Below are 18,161 nucleotides of genomic sequence, written 5' to 3' on the forward strand. Positions count from 1 at the left end.
ATGGGGATTGTGGAATGGAGAAGGAGGAGGAGGACTGTGGGGTCCTTGGTGTTCTCTGAGAGTCCTTGTTTCCTTGCAGACTTTCATTATGCAAACTAGGGCACATTATCATTACAAAATCAAACATCAAAACATTGACATTAGGCGGTTTGCTGTCAGTTTATATGCTGGTGGGTTGCCTCCTCGCCTGTCTGTGTGGGTGGAGGCAGTCTAGATTCTTTGGTTGGGCTCTTCATTGATGGCTTTGGCAGTCTCTTGATTGAGGTATTGCTTACTTGACTGTTGATCTGAAATTGACCTTGGAGTTAATCTATGCTGATCTGAGTGCTGATTGCTGGTGGAGAGGTGCTTTATTCTCTTTTGGGCTGGTTGAGTGTCTCTTTTGCATAGTCTGTGGATGTTGTTAACATCTAGGTGTCTATTGATGGCTGATTGGTTAGGATGCCAGGTTCTAGAAATCCCTTGGCATTTTTGGACTTGGCCTGGTCTACGATTGTGTCACATTCCCCCCCAGTTGAAGCTAGGGTTCAATCTGTCTATTTGCTGTGAAATCAAAGAATTTTCGTCATGCCTTCTGACTGCCAGTTGGTGTCCGTGGATGCCTCCTGCCAGTCCTCTGCCTGTTTGTCCTACACAGGGGTTGTTGCAGTCCTTACAGTGTGTGTTGCAGGTGAGTCCTGTTTTTTCCATCTGGGGTTTCTGGGTCTTTTGGTTTCAGAGACTTTTTGATAAAGTTGTGTGGGAATCCATTTCGTTGGAACGTGCTGTATAGATGCTCCATTTCCTTTTTCTGCTGTTCTGGGTTCCTGCAATGTGTTTGTGCTTGTCTGCTTGTCTTAGACAGCTTTTCTTGTGGGGTCGTTACTTTGGCAGTCTGATACCAGGAGGTAACCAGTACTGGCAGTCAGAAGGCATGATGAAAATTCTTTCATTTCACGACATATAGACAGATTGCACACTAGTTTCAATTGGGGAAAATCTGACCATCCAAAAATGCCAGGGAATTTCTAGAAGCCTGGCACTCTGACAAATCAGCCATCAATAGACACATAGACATCAACAACCTCTGTAGACTATACAGAAGAGATAATCAACCAGCACAAAAGAGAAGACGCCAGCACCTCTCCGCCAGTAATCAGCAACCAGCATAGGTCAACTCCAAGGTCAACTTCAGACCAACAATCAAGTAAGCATGTCCCAAAGATGCTTTTTCAAGAGGCAACTGGACTTTCTGGATTTTCTTTGAAGACGTTTCCCCTTCTCATCCAAGAGCAAATGTCTTCAAAGGAAAGCCAGCAAGCCCAGTTGCCTCTTGAAAAAGCACCTTTGCGGCAAGACAATCTGGCCTGGATGACTCAGATTCTCTGTAGACAATCAAGTAAGCAATAGCGCAATCAAGAAACTGCCAAAGAACCATCAGTAAACAGCCCAACCAAGGAATCTCTAAGGCTGCCTCCACTGACACAGACAGGCAGGACGTCAGAATATAAACTGAGAACAGCCCACTCCTTACTATTACCAATGTTGTTACGTAGTTGGGTAATAAAATGTCTGCAAGAAAACAAGCTCTGAAAGCCCCAAGGAGCCCTCATTACAACCCCGAGCTACAAATATTCTCCTTTATTGGTAACACTAATGATCATGTGATAGTTAGACATAATAAAACAGTGTGTGATAATGTTTTATCATATTGCATAGGATTTACACTAGGGTAATAGATGAATCTCAGCCCGTATCTTTATGAAGATTCTGAATCATCCAGACCCTGGTTGCCTCCAAAAGTGCTTTTTCAAAAAGCAACTGGATTTTTCTTGGTTTTTCCTTGATGAGAAGTGTTGGAAGAAAAACCCAGGTCCAGTTCCAAGCCAGGAATAAAATGGAGGCTGTTTAAGAAAGGTCCATTTATCGATGGGCAGAACCAACACACACACAGTGTGCACTTCTGGGACTGCTGACAAAATGGTTTTGTATTGAGCTTCCTGTTGTAGGAAGTTATCACCTAGCCCTCTCCCAGAAAAATGAAATATCCTAGGAAATATTGATAAGGCAGAATATTATATTTTCCTGGATGTGAAAAAGGGAGAAACACATTTTAAAAACTAAGTAAATTCCTGCAGCTTCCTGCCATCCTCACTTTATCAACTAAGTAAATTCCTGCAGCTTCCTGCCATCCTCACTTTATCAATGGGCCATTAAGAAGGCCAAGCTAGTCCACTTTACATAATAAAGAGTTCTCCTCTTCAGCTCCAGGGGGATGGGAATGAAGGCATGATAATATAAGCCTTTACTCAACTGACCACATGGCATCTGAACTCAATCAAACCTGGATTCAAAACTCAGCCTAGAGGGTTGCCCTTGCATGGGCCCATGTGAGTCTGACAACCAATCAGAATACATTTCTTACACAGGAACAGGAAACAGAGAGGTGGGACTGAACAGGTTATAAAAAGCCTAGCAAGCCCCTCCATCTTCCCTTCTCTTCTTCTCCACCAACATTGAAGCATGTGATCACCTTTTCTGTTCAGGACTCAAGCCATGTGGTCTTGTCCACCATTAAAACCATCTTTCCGAACAGCCTCCATGTCTCCAGTGTCTTTTTCTCCACTTGGAGCCGAACCCAGGACATTTCTTTCATCACTGTTCCTGGCAAAAACATGTCCTATATGGGGTCATGGCTGGCTCTATAGGCAGAAGGAGAAATGCAAAGTCTAGATGTTTGTCTGAGCTAATCTTTTCAGCCTTGCTTGCTGAATTGTATTGCTTATCTAGAGTTTCTGTCTGACCCAGTCTTTCTGAATGGATGACCCAATCTGAATTTCTAAAAGCTGGCCTCCTCAGTTTCTGCTTGGGGCAGGGAGACTGGGGCTGGTTTCTGCCTCTCTTAAGATTTCCCCCCATTTCTCCTTTAGGGGAAATATTCTATCCTGCTTTTTTAATATTCCCCAAAATACTAAATTCTCCAGGAGGGTGAGTGGGCGTTGACTTTCTACAGAAGCAAACGTATTTAGCAAAAACAAAAAACAAAACCCAAACTCCAGTTGCCTTTTGAAGGTGGGGGAAAAAAAACCCTTGGGAGGATCTCAGCCTTTAATTTGGGGGAATGCCCTGCAGTGTAGCAGAAAGACACCACTTTTAAAGGAGATGCAGGGAAAGAGCTCTTAGTTTGGCAACGTGTCTAGGAACTTCTAGTGGAGGTGACTTTACACAATGCAGGTGCCAGATTTCTGTTCCTAACTAAAAATGGGAAGGGCTTTCAGAATTCCTGCCCATGCTGTTTTTAAAATGTTGTTGTTATTATTATTATTATTATTATTGTTAAAATTGTCCATTACCAAGAAGCCTGTTCTTATCCCTGCGGCTGCAGCATCCTATCCGCCTGATGACTACTGTAGCATCTTGGCATGCCACCACCCTTTCGGGGTCCAGTATGCAATTGTTCTGCCTGCCTTTAGACAGCCCTGGTTTCTTGCAAGCACGAAATATTAGCAAGGTGACAGAATTCCAAAGCCTGCAGGAACATTCCCTCCCCCAAAAGCCTTAGGAAACAAAAATAAACTGGCAAAATTGCTCAATAAGGAACGATCAATGGATCCCTCGTCGGGAAGCAGCTTCAGCCGAGAGAAGCGAGCGAGCGAGCGGGGCCGGGGGCGGGGGGGGGGATCCCGCAAAGCCGCAAAGAAAAGCTCCCAGCGCTGCAACATTGTGTTGCAGAGGCCCGTCCGGGCTTGCAAACCTTTCCCGCCAAAGCGCCGTTCGGATCTAAAGGGGGGCGGGAAGGAAGAGGGGGCGGAGCTCTGCGCGCCGGACCAAACCATCGCTACGCCGTTTCCAGGGGGGGAATCTGGTTCTGAAGAGAGGCGGAAAAAAGCCGGCCCGAGGCCTTTTCTACCTCGGGGCAAGAACTCGGAGGCGGAGAAAATTCCCGGAGGCGGCTGAGTATTCCGTCCCAGAGCTGTGAAAGGAAGAAGCGGGGAGAAAAGCCTCCCCTCTAGGATCTCCCTCCTATTTTCGAGGTGGTAGCGGCCGCTGGGGTTGGCGCGCGCGGCGCTACCTGACGCGCCTCAGTGCCGAGGTTGGCGGCTTCGCGGGAGGGTCGTTGGTATCGTCTCGTTCTCGTCATGTCGTTTCGCCAGCGAAGTCCCTTGGCCGGCCGGACTCGTGGCAGGTAAGGGCCCGGAGGGTCGCCGCGTGGAGCCGTCGACGTCCTGTGGCTGCCTCGGAGAGGCTCCATCGGCCTCCCTCCGTCCGCGGAGCCCCGGAAGCCTTTCCTCTCAGTCTCTTCCTTGTGACCCAAATAAGGCGCCTCAGCTCAGCCCGGAATTGGCCTGAGGGGAGCCCCGTGTCGGAAGTCCCCCCCTCAAGCCTCGATTCTCTGGTTAATGGGGCGGGGGGTCGCCCCTTCCTCACAGGGTTGTTGTTGTTGGGGGGAGGGTCTCGGATGCCAGGCCTTGGGTGCCAAAAGCCGGACAATCGCCTGCTTTAAATCCAGCTGAAAACTCTGGGCCGGTGTATGTGGGTGTACAAAGAAGGAAACACACAAAATCCTAAGTAGATGCAATGGAGACCCGTCAGGTGAGGTAAAAAAAAAAAAAGCCCCTCATCTCTCGCCCAAAAGACGGAGGCCGATGCTGGGGGTGGTGGGTGGTGGAGATAACGGCCAGAGTTTTCTTTGGGGAGGAAAAAGCTCATCTTAGCAATTAGAATCATAATACTAAGGGAAAAAAACACCCCACTTTTTCCAAACAGCGTTATAGAAATTGTAGAAGAAAGCCCCTCTTTTGGAATAACAATAATAATGATAATTGTAATAATAATAATGCTTCATCTTTAGGAATTACAGTGATATAAATGATAGAAAAAAAGTCTTTGGTATCAAAATAATAACAACAACCAGTAAAAACCATTCGCTGCGAATGGTTTTTACTGGTTGTTTTACTGGTATATATATACCAGTAAATGAGATAAAATAAATGAGATTTTATATATATATATATATTTTACTGGTTTTTACTGGTTGTTTTACTGGTGTATATATATATATCAGTAAAACAACCAGTAAAAACCAGTAAAATATATATATATATATATATATATAAAATCTCATTTATTTTAAGCTGCCTGGCTCGGGGTCCAAAAAAGCAAGAGTGTAAGGCTTTATCAAAGGAAGGAGGGAGAGGAGGAGTGGCTGATGGGAAATGCGGTTTTTCTCTTTTGGCCTCCCTCCCACTTCTGCTTTTTTCCCCTCCACAAAGTCCTCAGCATAAGGAGTCCTCGGCTTATAACCGCTCGCTTAGTGACCGTTTGAAAACAAAGCAGGGTCAATTGGGTAAAGCTGGATTCACGTAACAATCACCCGATTCACTTAGTGACTGCGATGGAATTGGATACGAGCACCGGACAACACGCTTGTCAACCATCTCACTCAGCAACCCAATTTCCAGTCCCAGTGGCAGTTGATAAGTCTAGGACCAGCTGTAGCAGAATGGAGTCCCCCCCCCCCCCCATGTGGTACAGACAGTCCTTGACTTAACAACAGCTCATTGAATGACCATTCAAAGTTAGAATGGATCTGAAAAAAGGGACTTACGACCATTTTTCACACTTACGATCCTTGCAGCATCTCCATGATCACGCAATCTAGGTATATTTAATACCTGACAACTGATTCATATTTATGACCATTACAGTGTCACAGGATCATGTAATCTCCTTTTGCGACCTTCTGACTAGTTGGAAAGCCAGATTCACTTAACAACCGGGTTACTAACTTAACAACTGCAGGGATTCACTTAACAAATGTGGCAAGGAAAGTCGTAAAATGGGGCAAAACTAATTGATTAAATGTCTCACTTAGCAACTTAAAGCTTGGGCTCAATTGTGGTCATTAAGTCAAGGGCTGCGCCTGCATTCAAGAGCTAGAAACAATTCAAAATGGCCGATCCCCAGGCCATCTTGACCTGTCTAGCTTCTGAAACTTCCCTTCTAATTAGGAGGACCAGTGATTTGTAACTCCTTTTCCCTGACTGTTTGTTCTTTTTCATTGTCTCTTCACAGATCAACTGCTTCATGGAGTCAAGGCAGGAAGCGCGACGCAGATGGGAAGCACAGGAACACGCACGAGCCCAGCGGCCCAACCCTTGACTACAATTCGTGTAGTCTGCCAGATGGCAGGTCAGAGAGGTGGGTGTACAGAAATATTCCCTCACTATTAAGCACAGCGAAGTTCTACTTAAGGCAGAAGTGGGCATAAAATGTTTAGTTCCTGGTAATATTTTAGCACTGTACTAAATATTTTTAAGTAGTATACTGGTGGTATCCCAAATAGATGATGATAAGCACTGTTCTGCATAGGGTAACTCAAAAGCACTTCATGATATATAAAGGGTTCAGTAAAACACTGGGGATAGCTTGGCTTAACCTGCAACACAGTTGAGATGGGGTACACTATGTTGTGTGTTTTAAATATTGTGACAAAGCTGCTACTTTGTTTTTCCTGCAACTTGGTGTTCACAGTTTCACAACCCCAGAGGGCCACAAGCCCCATTCGAGATGTTCAGACTGGGGGAGTGCAGTTGAAGAAGATGAAATGAGGACTAACGTCAACAGAGAAATGGCAAGGTACAGAGCTGCAATTTGTTTAAATTCAATTTGTCTTACTTAAGGTCAAAAACAAATCTTTATTCTTTGAGATGGGGAGATCTAGTAAGGTAGGGAAGGTATTACCCCTTTTCTATGCAGCATACACTTTTGCGTTCAAAATAGAAAACAATTTTATGATGTAAGACTTGATTGGAGAACATGCTATAAAAAAGCTAGTCCTGGTGGATAAATCCAGTAGGTCAGGAGAACGTGGCTAAGAGTGTTACCATCTAACAAACGAGAGATTGTTAAGTGTTACATTTATTAAATAAACACCAACAATGCTATAGCAGAACAGCACTGTAACAAAACATGCACTGAAAATAACTTTCTTTAAAAAACAAATGCTTTACAGATACAAAAGAAAGCTTCTGATAAATGAATTTGGAAGAGAAAGGAAGACCTCTACTGGAAGGTAAAAAAAAACATTTTCACAGCAAACCTACCAGGGATAATCTGTGAAATGGAGGCTGATGTGAATGAATAATTGAAGCATGGCTATATTAAAAGTGAGTGGGAATGAGAAGATAAGAGGGAAATTAAAAAAGGGGAGACATTTGCCATGATAAGGGCAGAATAGCACTAAAAGCATGGGTAGGCCCCCAAATAAATTTTTCGGCTTGGGTCTGAGAATGCAAAGCTATGAAACAGGAATAAATGAAAAATAAAACTGTATTTTCCAGTTCGGATTCCAAGGAATCTACAGCAGCCGTGGAACTGGAGACTGACGAGGCTGTTCTAATGAGGAGACAAAAACAAATAAATTATGGGAAGAATACATTGGCATATGACAGATATATTCAAGAAGTTCCTAGGTAAGCTCTCTTTACTCACAGAATGGAGATTCTTTTCAGTACAAGGATTAATTTAATTTGTAAGCATTGGGGCAAACTTAAGGTTTGGGTGTAATGAAAATGATCTTTTCTTCCTAAGAGGTACCTATATCTTTTATTTAGTCACATAAATCACCGGAATCTTGAATCAGGCATAAAATCTACTTCTAAGAAAGAAACACATCCTTGCTTTTGTTGGGGAAAGGGGAGCAAAAGGGAAAAACGATAAAATAAGAAAATTATCCTTGGAAAGTTGGCCATAATGTCATAACTGATTTCTGGCACACCCAGTTTGTAGAAAGTTGCTATTATAATTTCTCATTTCTATTATCGCGAATGGTTACGTTGAAGGCTGTAGCAGAATATTCTGAGAAGCTGGATGTCTCTGATGTCAAATTTGAACTAAATTATTCCTCTGTGTAAATATTGAAACAAATTTAAACTACAGTAGGGCATTGCTGAGAAGGAGGGTGGCGTAGGCTCATTGGAAGACGAGCAGTCCTATTTCTGAACAACCTTGCAATTAGAAGGCCTCTTATTTGCTCTGGAAAAATTTGTCCAGAAATTTGCTGCATTACTAAGTTGTTGAAGGTTGGTGTTGTGCTAAAAGTAGCTGAACTTTTCTTTCCAAGGTGTCTACGGGTTCCAGGGGTCCATCCAAGGACTCCAAATAAATTTAAAAAGTACAGTCGGAGATCTTGGGATCAACAGATCAGGCTTTGGAAAGTTGCGTTGCATTTTTGGGACCCTCCCCACGAAGAAGGCTCCGATGCACAAGGACTGTAAGTAGCAGCAGTGTCTCTAAGGGCGCATAAATAGTAGGCCTTTAAACGTTGAGGGCCATTTTAATTCAGGAATCATTCAGCAGTAGCAAGTTTCTGAAATTTTGTTTCTTTTTTCTTATCAAGTTTAGTTTAAGGGCAGCATAATTCTTTTTTGTGGAATTGAGTTCAATAGCCATAGTACAGGTAGGCCTCACTTGATGGCTGCCTTGTTTAGCAATTATTCAAAGTTAACAAGTGCTGAAAAAGTAACTTTATGATTGGTCCTTCCATTTTGTCCCCCAGTGTGTGGATATGTGATCGACAATTGGGCTCTTTGCAGCCAGCAGGCATTTGTGATGGTTGCAGCATCACAAAGTCACGTGATTGCCCTTCGTACACTTTTTTGGATAAACCGTCAGTGGAGAGACACTGGCAATGAAAGGGCGACCTCTGGTCATGTGATTTCTTGCTTAACAACAGGAGGTTATTTCTTTTAACAGCCGCCTTGGAGACAAGGCTTTAAGTCAATTGTGGTCCTGTGGTGCTTTCACTGGCCACATGGCTTAGCAAGATTGCTGCTAGTCTCAATTGTGGTTGTTAAGTGAGGACTACGTGTAGTTTTTTACAAAATGTAGGCAGCTATAGTGCTATGTATGTTGATATAAAGATTCCTTTTCTTTATAATGAATTAACTGTCTTCTTTTTACTTCTTAAAAAAAGTAAACATTTTAACATGATGTACTTAGCTGGTTATCAGAATTTTGTGCCACCTCCAGAACATAGTTGGTGGACTAGAGTACATGCAGTTATTTTAAAACAATTATTTTTCTGAAGGTTTTGTTTATATTGCTATCTACTTGTCTAAATACAAATGGATCTTTACATTAATAAAACAAGTTGCTGGAATACTTTTCTGAATTATTTAAATGTAATACTAGAAATCATTGGAAATTACGTGTGATTTATACTTTCAATTCCTATTTGCCTAACTTTTCCAGCAAATATTGAGGTCACTGGGTAAATCGGGAGGCAGGTTTTGTGTTCAAAGAGAGGCTAAATTATTTAAGGTAAATTCTCTCTTTTATCCCAACATTAGAAATACGATTTCTAATATTGCTAATTCCATGTTTTATTTTTGCAGTACCCCTGTTGATCTTGGTGACATGGAAACAGAATCTGTAGGAAGTAATTCCCAAGACAACAATGTAAGTAACTCGAAGCTTGGTTTCAGTTGTAATATTGTGTTAGCTTGCATAAATTCCTAGTTGTGTAGTGTCTGTAGGAGTAGTCTATCCCTGGCCATTCCAAAGTAGTTTCCCCTCTTATCTTTCCCTCTACTATTTGCCTCTTTTCTCACCCTCATTTAATTTCCTCTTTTTGCTTCATTTCTCAATCATCTTGCACGCTGTCTTTTCTCCTTCCCTTTCTTTATGTTTTCTGCCATTAGTACAGTCACTGCTTTAATTAAATGGGACTTAACCAAGCAGTTGTCTGTTGTGGAAGATGTATTGGATGTGCTACCGTGACACCCCTTCAGCCATTGGAATAATTTTGACTAATGTATGTCATTGCAACTGTCAGAGTAAAGTTTAAAAATTTTTCTCCAGAATAAAGCTGTAAGTTTTTGGTGGGAAGTGATCAGGGGAAAAAAAGAAAGCTTATACCTCCTGAGCGAAGGGAGGTCCAAATTAATAGGATATGAATGAGTCCGTGGTGTGTATAGAAAAATCAGGTGTAAGTATGCACATACAGTTTTATTGAGAATAATTGTGATTTCTTGAGGGCAGATTGTTCACTACAGGTAGTCCTTGAGGTATGACTACAATTGAGCCTGCAATTATGGTCATAGGTTGGGACGGTTATCAAACAGGTCACCATATGACCAGACCTCCTTTTGTGTGGTGGTAGTTAAAGCAAGAACCCTGGTTGTTAAGCAAACAGCATGGCTTTTTAACAGACACATTGTTTGCTATGGGATGGTATTTGCTGGAAAACGGGGGTAAATGTGGGTTCTGGCAAAACCACAAATCATGGTCATGTGGCCGTGGGGGGCTGCAAACAGCCATTTGAGCCAGTTATCAATAACCCAAAATGGGGCCACATGGCCACAAGGTGTGTGTGTGTGTGTAAATATAGCTTTGAATCCACGTGGTAAGTCCCATTTGGAGGCTCCGTTGTATATTTGAGGACTACGTGTACTTCTGAGTATTGAGAAGTATGTTGTCAAATTTTCATTTATCTGGGATGGTATAAGGGCTCCTACCATGGATTAGAAGACCTCCAAAGTCCCCTCCAGCCCTAGGATTCTAAGCTTATTGATGTAGCGCCCAATAATGGCAGCATATTTTTTAAGTGAAATTAACCAATATTATTAGGAAGTTCCTGGTATGTTAATTTGGTAACCTTTTGTTGCAGGTGAATTGTACAGACCCCAACCGAAGTGAGAAGTATTGAGCATCAGTTTGATGGCTACATCCAGCTAGAGGCACCTTCTGGTATGAAGCTTATGTGACCGGTAGAATCGTCTGTCCTGCAGGATCCGTTTTCAGGAAGGGGCAACTCCAGTAGATTCAAACAGAAATAAGAAATTTTACTGCGTTACCATCTAGAGCTGCAACAACTTTTAAGATGAAAATCAATGTTTCTCTGACCTTCTTTGAAAACATAAAAATGGAGTCATATATAATTGGCTAATTGATATACCTGCATATGAAACAGTTGGCTTTGAAAGCAATTGGATTATAGTTAAGAAAAACCTGAATGGGCAACATTGCCACAGTTGTAGCAGGTTCAAAACATGGACTTTTAGTAAGGAAATAGTTTTAGCACTTGGTTAATGTCTTTTAACCATGACACAGGTGTAGACAAGGAAGAGGTGGTTCTGCACCCTGTAAGTTTTACAATGAGGATGTATGTTTTTCAAATTATCTCTCAGAATTGCCAAACAATTGGCAATAACCTTTTCCCAGGAGGTGCAGGCCTCTTCCAGAAATAAACGGCCTCTTTCAGTGGCACACCTCACCGAGTTTTAAACCGACAACTTGTAAATAGTTTTCTGCAGGGCTGTGTGTACTTTTAAGGAAGCATGAATAAGGGAGTCTGGGAATGTTTTTATTCATTCTTAATTTTTTTTTTTTTACTATTGTTGCTGGTTTTGTATGGAATAAAATATAAATAAAGCAGGGCTGTCTTTGTAGAACATGAATAAAAGTCTGTTTTCAGGTATTCTGAAAGGAGATGCAGATAAAGATCCAAGTAACTCAAACCAGCTGTTAGCTTAGCTAATTGCGGTTGTAAGTGAAGGACTAACTAGCAGTGATTGGATATATCTTAATTCTTTAAAAAGTCATTTTGAAATTGCATCTGTATTCAGATAGTTTGGGTTATTCCACTGAATTTAATCAGATGGGCTCATTTCTGAGTGAAAGAATAAATGAAATTGGATTGTAAAATGAATGCCTTTGGTGTGCAAAACTTTTGGAGTATCTGACTCAAATCTGCAGGCCCCAAAAAAACTTTTAAGTCAATCCCCGCAAGACTGCACATGCTCCAACTCAGAAAAGGATTTTACTTTACAAGAACAAATGGAGTAGACGTGGCTGGTCTTGGGAGGTGCGACCGCCTAAAACCCCTCCCTTTTCCTGGTCATTGTTGGCCTGTTTTGCTACAGCTGAACAATTACTGATTGGATTTCTGCTTTCTGGAGCCAATAGTCCATTCACCCTTCAAGAAATGCCCTTTGATTATGTGGAGTGGAGCATTTGTGCTTAAGAGCATTATTGCTCTTAAATAAACAGGCACAAAAAAAGCAGCTTGGGAAATCCCAGTGTTTAATTGGGTCAAATTGCATGTGCTTTTTTGATATCACCTCAGGAGACGGCATCCTTTCATGCACCTTCCTGACAAATGCCAGCTAAAATTGTTTATGCACACATGCACACACAGTCATTTTGGTTGCACAAAACTAATTTATAAGAAGGGGGTGGGGAATCCTTCAGAGAACTCCTTTGTAAGATTTTTAGCTCAGAGCTAATTTGGATCGAAGGGTCCTGCTTGTCTGCCTTATAATTTTGTAAATGCTATGTAGTTGTTCAACTGGAAGCCTACATCTCCACTCTACCTTTTGACCTGAATTATATGAAAAGTTTGAGGGGACACCAGCAAAATATCCCTGAGAAAATTGATCCAAGGGCTGAAAGAACAACCTCAAACCACAATCAACTTTTGTTTAGCCAAAGTTTAGCTTACGTTATCGGACTCCCTGGGCTTAATTCATTCTTGGCTAATGGCCTTTGCATTCTCAGCTTTGGTTTGCTGCATGCATCTGCAGGGAAATTTGGGTGTGTTTGTGCCTTTTTCCTTGCCTTCTGATCGACTCCAATGTCGGCTAACTGAAATGAAATCCTTTTTCTCAAACACATTCAAACAGAGCAAGCAGTGATGGGTAATCCACTAGCAATTTGATTCCCAATATTGAAACAAGGTGTTTGATGAAAAAACTAAATTTCCCAATGCTGGTACTTAGTCCGCAACACAGCTGGCCTTTGTGGAGGTGGAGGTACAGGTAGTCCTCAACGTACAGCCACAATTGTGCTCCAAATTTCCATTGCTAAGCAAGACAGTTAAAATGGGTTTTGCCCCATTCTGTGCGCTGCTTGGAGAATCCAAGCATGGGTTCACTTTGTCCATTAGCCTAGAGACCGAGTTATGTAATTGTTGACCACGCCTCCTCTGACTGGGATAGTTCAGTTTTTTAACTCAGTCCAGCCTTAAAGTTACGCAAAAATTTTTTTCCTCTAGGACAATAGACAAAATTAACTCACTGGACTCGGATTCTTCATTGCTACCAAATTATCTTGGAACATTGTTTGATTGAGGATTGACAGAGCTCATTTGCGCTTGTATTTAAATAGTTAGCAGTTCCTCACGGCTCTAGCGGCCAGAGGAATATTCGCTAGGAGGATTGTCTATCGGACGTTTGAATGTACTTTAAAGCTGAAGAGAGTCAGTTCGCCACTCTCAATCTTGATCAGTGGCCGTGGTGAGAGATGGTTCACTGCTCTCGAGTTGGCGCGGGGGTGAACGACTCGCTTGTTATTGCCTCCTGTCCTTCCTGGTTGCTGCGGAGAGAGGTGGCATGCCACTGTGTCCAGCAGGCACGAGCGCGGTCAACCATGCATCGGACGACCGTCCCCTATCATTTTGGAGCTTCACCGCTGCCGCGCAGTCCCGGGTGAGTTTAACGATGTCATTTTGGCAGCCGGAGCCTTCTGGAAAGAGAAGAACAGCGGCCATTTTTGGAGCCGATTTGAATTTCGCGCCAAAATTATTTGCTAGTGCCAGCCATTTTGAGCCGTTAATAGCTTCGTGCCAAAAACCAACAGGAAGGGGCAGAGTTTTCCTTTCGCGCCCAAACTTGTGGAATACAGAGTCATTTGTGCTGCGGAGGTTGGGTCGCCACCATTCCTTTAGCACCGTATTGCCTCATCGCTCTGAGTCAGCTTGCCACTTTGATCAACGGTTTGCCATTTTCAGATGTGAGCTTGAGCCTTTCAACTCTCCTGTTTTCTTTCATTGTACCTTGCTATGGCCGATCATTCTATTGCCGGAGGCAGCGATGGGACTTCCAGCTCTTTCCTGTTGCACTCTGAGGCTGCTGGGCCCAGCATCAGGGTGGGTAGGTCCACCACTAGAGCCTCTAACCACAAGGCGCCCTCCCCCCATCGGCAGCCCCAGATAGAGCTGCCAAGCACAAAGATAGGGCCAAGTCTCCTGGGCCCACCAACAGGTCCCATCCTACCTTGGTGGCTAAACACCATTATCCTGCTCCCTCGCTTCCTCCAGCAGGGATTCAAGGTTGGTCCCCCGATCTTCCCACATCCCTGGGAATAGCTGCGGAGGAAGGGGGTTTAGGGCCCCGATCTACCCCAGAACTTCCTGCGGTTGGCCTGGCCACGATTCAGACATCCTCGCACTCAGAGCCCACGGCCACCTTCACGCCCATGGCTGCAGGCCTCAGGCCCGAGGATGGACTCGACTTCACAAGAACTTCACATTATGATTTCTGCTGCCATTTCCTGGGGGGTGGATGCGGAATTGCAGCACAGGACCCAGTGCCCTGCGTCTGCCAGCCTTGCTAGAGATCTCTCTATTTCCCAGGCTGATCCTCCTTCATCACTACCCGCAGCTTATAGCGAAGGTTCTATTCTGGGTGAAGAGGACAGTGTCGCTGCCCTGGAGTTGTCGGATGACGACGGTCTGGTGCAGGACACACCTGCCTTCTCCGGCCTGTTCCGGCCTGCTTTATTTAAATCGCTTTTATATAAAGCTAAGGCAACTACCAAGATGGGAGGCGCCACCACTCAAGCCAGTACTGCTGTGGGCCTTGATGCCACAGAACGGTTTTTCGCGGAACAGGTGCAGAAACAAGACGTCATACCCTTCTCAAAGCTGTTTCTGGACGTTGTTCAGAAACAGTGGTCCCAACCGACTGCTGTTTCCCCACCTAGTAATGGTGATGTCAAAGCTAAGGCGTTTCCATGACTACTATCAACTTGAGAAGGGGTGGGGGGGAATGCCACACATACTTTTGGCCAGAGTAAAAGTCTCATATTTCTGTACTGGGATGTGAATGCGCATGTCCAGAACCCTGCCATAATGTCCTGTTGGAGAATGTGATTGATGACCTCAGTCAGAGGGGAGGGGGCACAGGGGTAAAGGTCAGACACCATTAAGTGTGATTTAGTTTCAGCTACACAGAAGTCAGTCGAGATGTTAGTCCTAATAAATGAATGGGTTTTTTTTTGAACCTTGTCTCGGGGCTCGTAAATTAATTAGGGCAACTCTTGGAAACTTCACAGGTGACAGGAAGCTCTACGCTTCCACGCCTGAATTGGATGAGATCCTTCAGTTCCCTACTGTGGATTCTCCTGCAGTGGCTTTGGCCTCCGCGGCTTTGATTCCTTCCAAAATTTCAGAGGGTCTTAAAGCGAGGATTGCAAGGCTGAACTGGTCATCCACAAAACACATCAGGTGGCTGCCTGGGCATTGCGGGCTGCCACAGCATCATCTTTATTTAATAGGACTTCGTTAGTATGGTTACAGCAGTTGCAGGCCAGGCTTGCCTCCGATGACCTCTACTTACACCAGGATGTAAATAAACTGGTGGCAGCACTGGAATTTTCCTCAGATGCTACATTCAACGCAGCCAAGTTCGCTTCTCATGCAGTAGTTTCTAATGTAGCATCCTGCTGCCTTCTTTGGCTTCGCCATTGGCAGGCAGACCTATGCTCCAAATGGCACCTAGCTTCAAGGGCGGCCCTCTCTTTGGGCCTGCATTGGACCCTATTTTGATTGAAACTAGGGATAAACGTAAAGTTATCAGGCCGGGGACTCTGGATACAACGCTGCCCCATACGTTCCTCACTACACCAGGCCATTCACCCAGCAACAGGACAGGGCTCAGCAGAGTTCCGGTGCCAGAGACGGGTCGCCAATAGGGTCAGCAACAACCGGCGGCCATTTCGTGGCACCAATAACCGGTCCTTTCATAGGTACTGGTGACTCGCACGAGGTGGGGTCTATTGGCGGGCGCCTAATATCTTTCGCCTTCCAATGGGCAGAAACCACCTCAGACGCGTGGGCACTTCAGACCATGAGGCTGGGCCTCATTCTAGAATTTCTATCCCCCCAAGGCGCTTCATCAGGTGTCCCATGCCAAGATGCCAGGTGAAAAGATGTCTGATGGACTCCGAAATCGAACATCTGATTTCCATCAACGCTATAGAAAGGGTACCTCAGGGACAAGAAAGGCTTTTACTCTATCCTCTTCTTAGTCCCCAAAAGCTCGGGAGGATGGTGAGCCATCCTAGACTTGAAACGGCTCAATCTCTATCTGAAATACCAGAGGTTCAAAATGCAATCGCTCAAAAGCATCCTAGCCTGCATCCGACAGGGCGATCTACTGACCTCAGTAGATATCAAGGAAGCATACCTCCATGTGCCAATACACCCATCACATCGAAGGTTCTTGCGATTCCAGTTTGCGGGGCACCACTTTCAATACCACGCTCTGCCAGTCGGCCTTTCATCGGGCCCGCGAACCTTCCCAAAGTTGTTGGCGGTGATAGCGGCATCCCTTCAGTCGATTCCTGTAAGGGTCAACTGTTATTTAGACGACATTTTGATTCTGTTGTCTTCCCCAGATCAGACAAGACGGGACTTGCAGACCACGATCGATGCCTTGCAACATCATGGCTTTGTTTTGAACTTTCCAAAGAGTCACTTGCACCCAAGTATGTCCCTCCTCCATCTTGGGACCATCATCGACTCCGAATGGTGCGTGGTGTTACTGTCCCAGGAGAGACATCAAAGCCTACAGACCCTGGTGAGTCAGGTGCAAATGCAGCGATCTCTTCCCCTCGTGGTCCTCTCCCAACTCCTGGGGAAGATGATATCATGTATAGAAATTGTCCCTTGGTCGAGGTTTCACGCATGACCTCTCCAGTGGTTTCTGCTCCCCTTTCAGAGGGCTCACACCAGCCACTCACATACCAAGGTCCAGTTGCCTCCCAAGGTGTTACGGTCACTCCGCTGGTGGACATCCTCCAAGATTCTCAAAGGGTGGTCTCTTCAAGGAGCCGGACCATGTCGTAGTAACAAGGTCATGCAAGTCTGTTCGGATGGGGTGCCCATGCCTTGGACTGAGTGACGCAGGGTCGCTTGAGCGACCAGGAGTTGCAGAACAGCATCAACTGGCTAGAGCTTCGAGCCATCCGCCTAGTCCTTCATGACTTTCGGGACCTGGTGACAGCCAACCATGTGTTGGTACTCATGGACAATGTTGCTTCCAAGGTGCATCTCAACCGCCAGGGAGGCACCAGGTCCCAGAACTTGATGCTGGAAGCGGAACGTCTTCACCATTGGGCAGAGACTCACCTGTTATCACTTTGGGTAGAGCACATATCGGGCACAGCCAATGTACAGGTGGATTGGTTGAGCAGGACCACAGTAGACCAGACGGAGTGGCAACTCCATCCAACTCTATTTCAGGAACTGTCTTGCTGCTTCGGCTGTCCCCAAGTGGCTCTTTTTGTTCAACCACACAATACACACCTATCAAGATTCTTCACCAGATTCTACGTACCGGAAGCAGAAGGCACTGACGCCCTTTGCAGCCCCAGGCCGGAAGGTCTTTTATACGCCTTCCTGCTTTTCCCACTCGTACCGCTAGTCATTCAGAAGGTTTTGTCGGAACAGGCGGAAGTTCTCCTGGTCGCGCCAATGTGGCCCAGATGCCCTTGGTACGCCGATCTCGTCCATCTTTCAATCTCCCACCCGTGGAGAATTCCAGATGTCCAGATAACTCTTTCTCAAGGGGCTCCCATCCATCCGAACCCCCAACTACTGCAATTAGCTGTGTGGCACGTGAGCGGGCTATCCTGATTCATCAGCACTTCTCTGACAAGGTCATTGCCACAATCCAAGCGGCTTGGCGTCCGTCCACGACACGGATTTATGAGGCTACCTGGCAGGCCTTCTGCAGGTGGTATTGGTCAGTTTCTGTGGACCCGATTATGGCATCCATACCACAGGTACTAGACTTCTTACAATCAGGCATGGACAAAGGGCTAACGCCCAGCACTCTCCATCGGCAAATTGCAACCCTATCAACTGTGATTGGAGGCATCCAGGGCTGCTCCCTCGCTCAACATCCGAGGGTCCGGTCCTTCCTGAAGGGCGCATCTAACCTCAAACTGCCGGTGGTCCATCGTTACCCTATGTGGGGTTTACCCCTAGTGCTTAGAGCTCTCACAGCTGAGCCATTCAAATCCATTTGTACCATCAGTCTCAGATTGTTGACCCTCAAAACCATCTTTTTAGTAGCGATTACATCCGCTAGAAGGGTCTCAGAGCTGGCAGCACT

General features: G+C 44.9%; 1 protein-coding gene across 1 annotated transcript; it reads left to right on the forward strand.

Moving 5' to 3' along the window:
• The first annotated feature begins 3,915 nt into the window (after nt 1-3,915).
• SLBP (stem-loop histone mRNA binding protein) lies at nt 3,916-11,688 on the forward strand. Its single transcript, XM_081947604.1, has 8 exons — nt 3,916-4,165; nt 6,055-6,180; nt 6,514-6,618; nt 6,995-7,054; nt 7,323-7,454; nt 8,105-8,254; nt 9,378-9,441; nt 10,652-11,688. Exons 1-8 carry the CDS (start codon nt 4,119-4,121, stop codon nt 10,688-10,690), a joined length of 723 nt encoding a protein of 240 aa, XP_081803730.1. The 5' UTR covers nt 3,916-4,118; the 3' UTR covers nt 10,691-11,688.
• Nucleotides 11,689-18,161: the final 6,473 nt, after the last annotated feature.

This window comes from Natrix helvetica (assembly GCF_964273705.1).
Source record: "Natrix helvetica genome assembly, chromosome: 3".
NCBI lineage: Eukaryota > Metazoa > Chordata > Lepidosauria > Squamata > Natricidae > Natrix > Natrix helvetica.

Bases quoted from the DNA above. Each gene is read 5' to 3' on its own strand.
- SLBP (XM_081947604.1), top strand. From the start codon at position 4,119: ATGTCGTTTCGCCAGCGAAGTCCCTTGGCCGGCCGGACTCGTGGCAG. The intron at 6,181-6,513 runs GTGGGTGTACAG...TGGTGTTCACAG, and splicing joins CCAGATGGCAGGTCAGAGAG to TTTCACAACCCCAGAGGGCC. The intron at 6,619-6,994 runs GTACAGAGCTGC...AATGCTTTACAG, and splicing joins GTCAACAGAGAAATGGCAAG to ATACAAAAGAAAGCTTCTGA.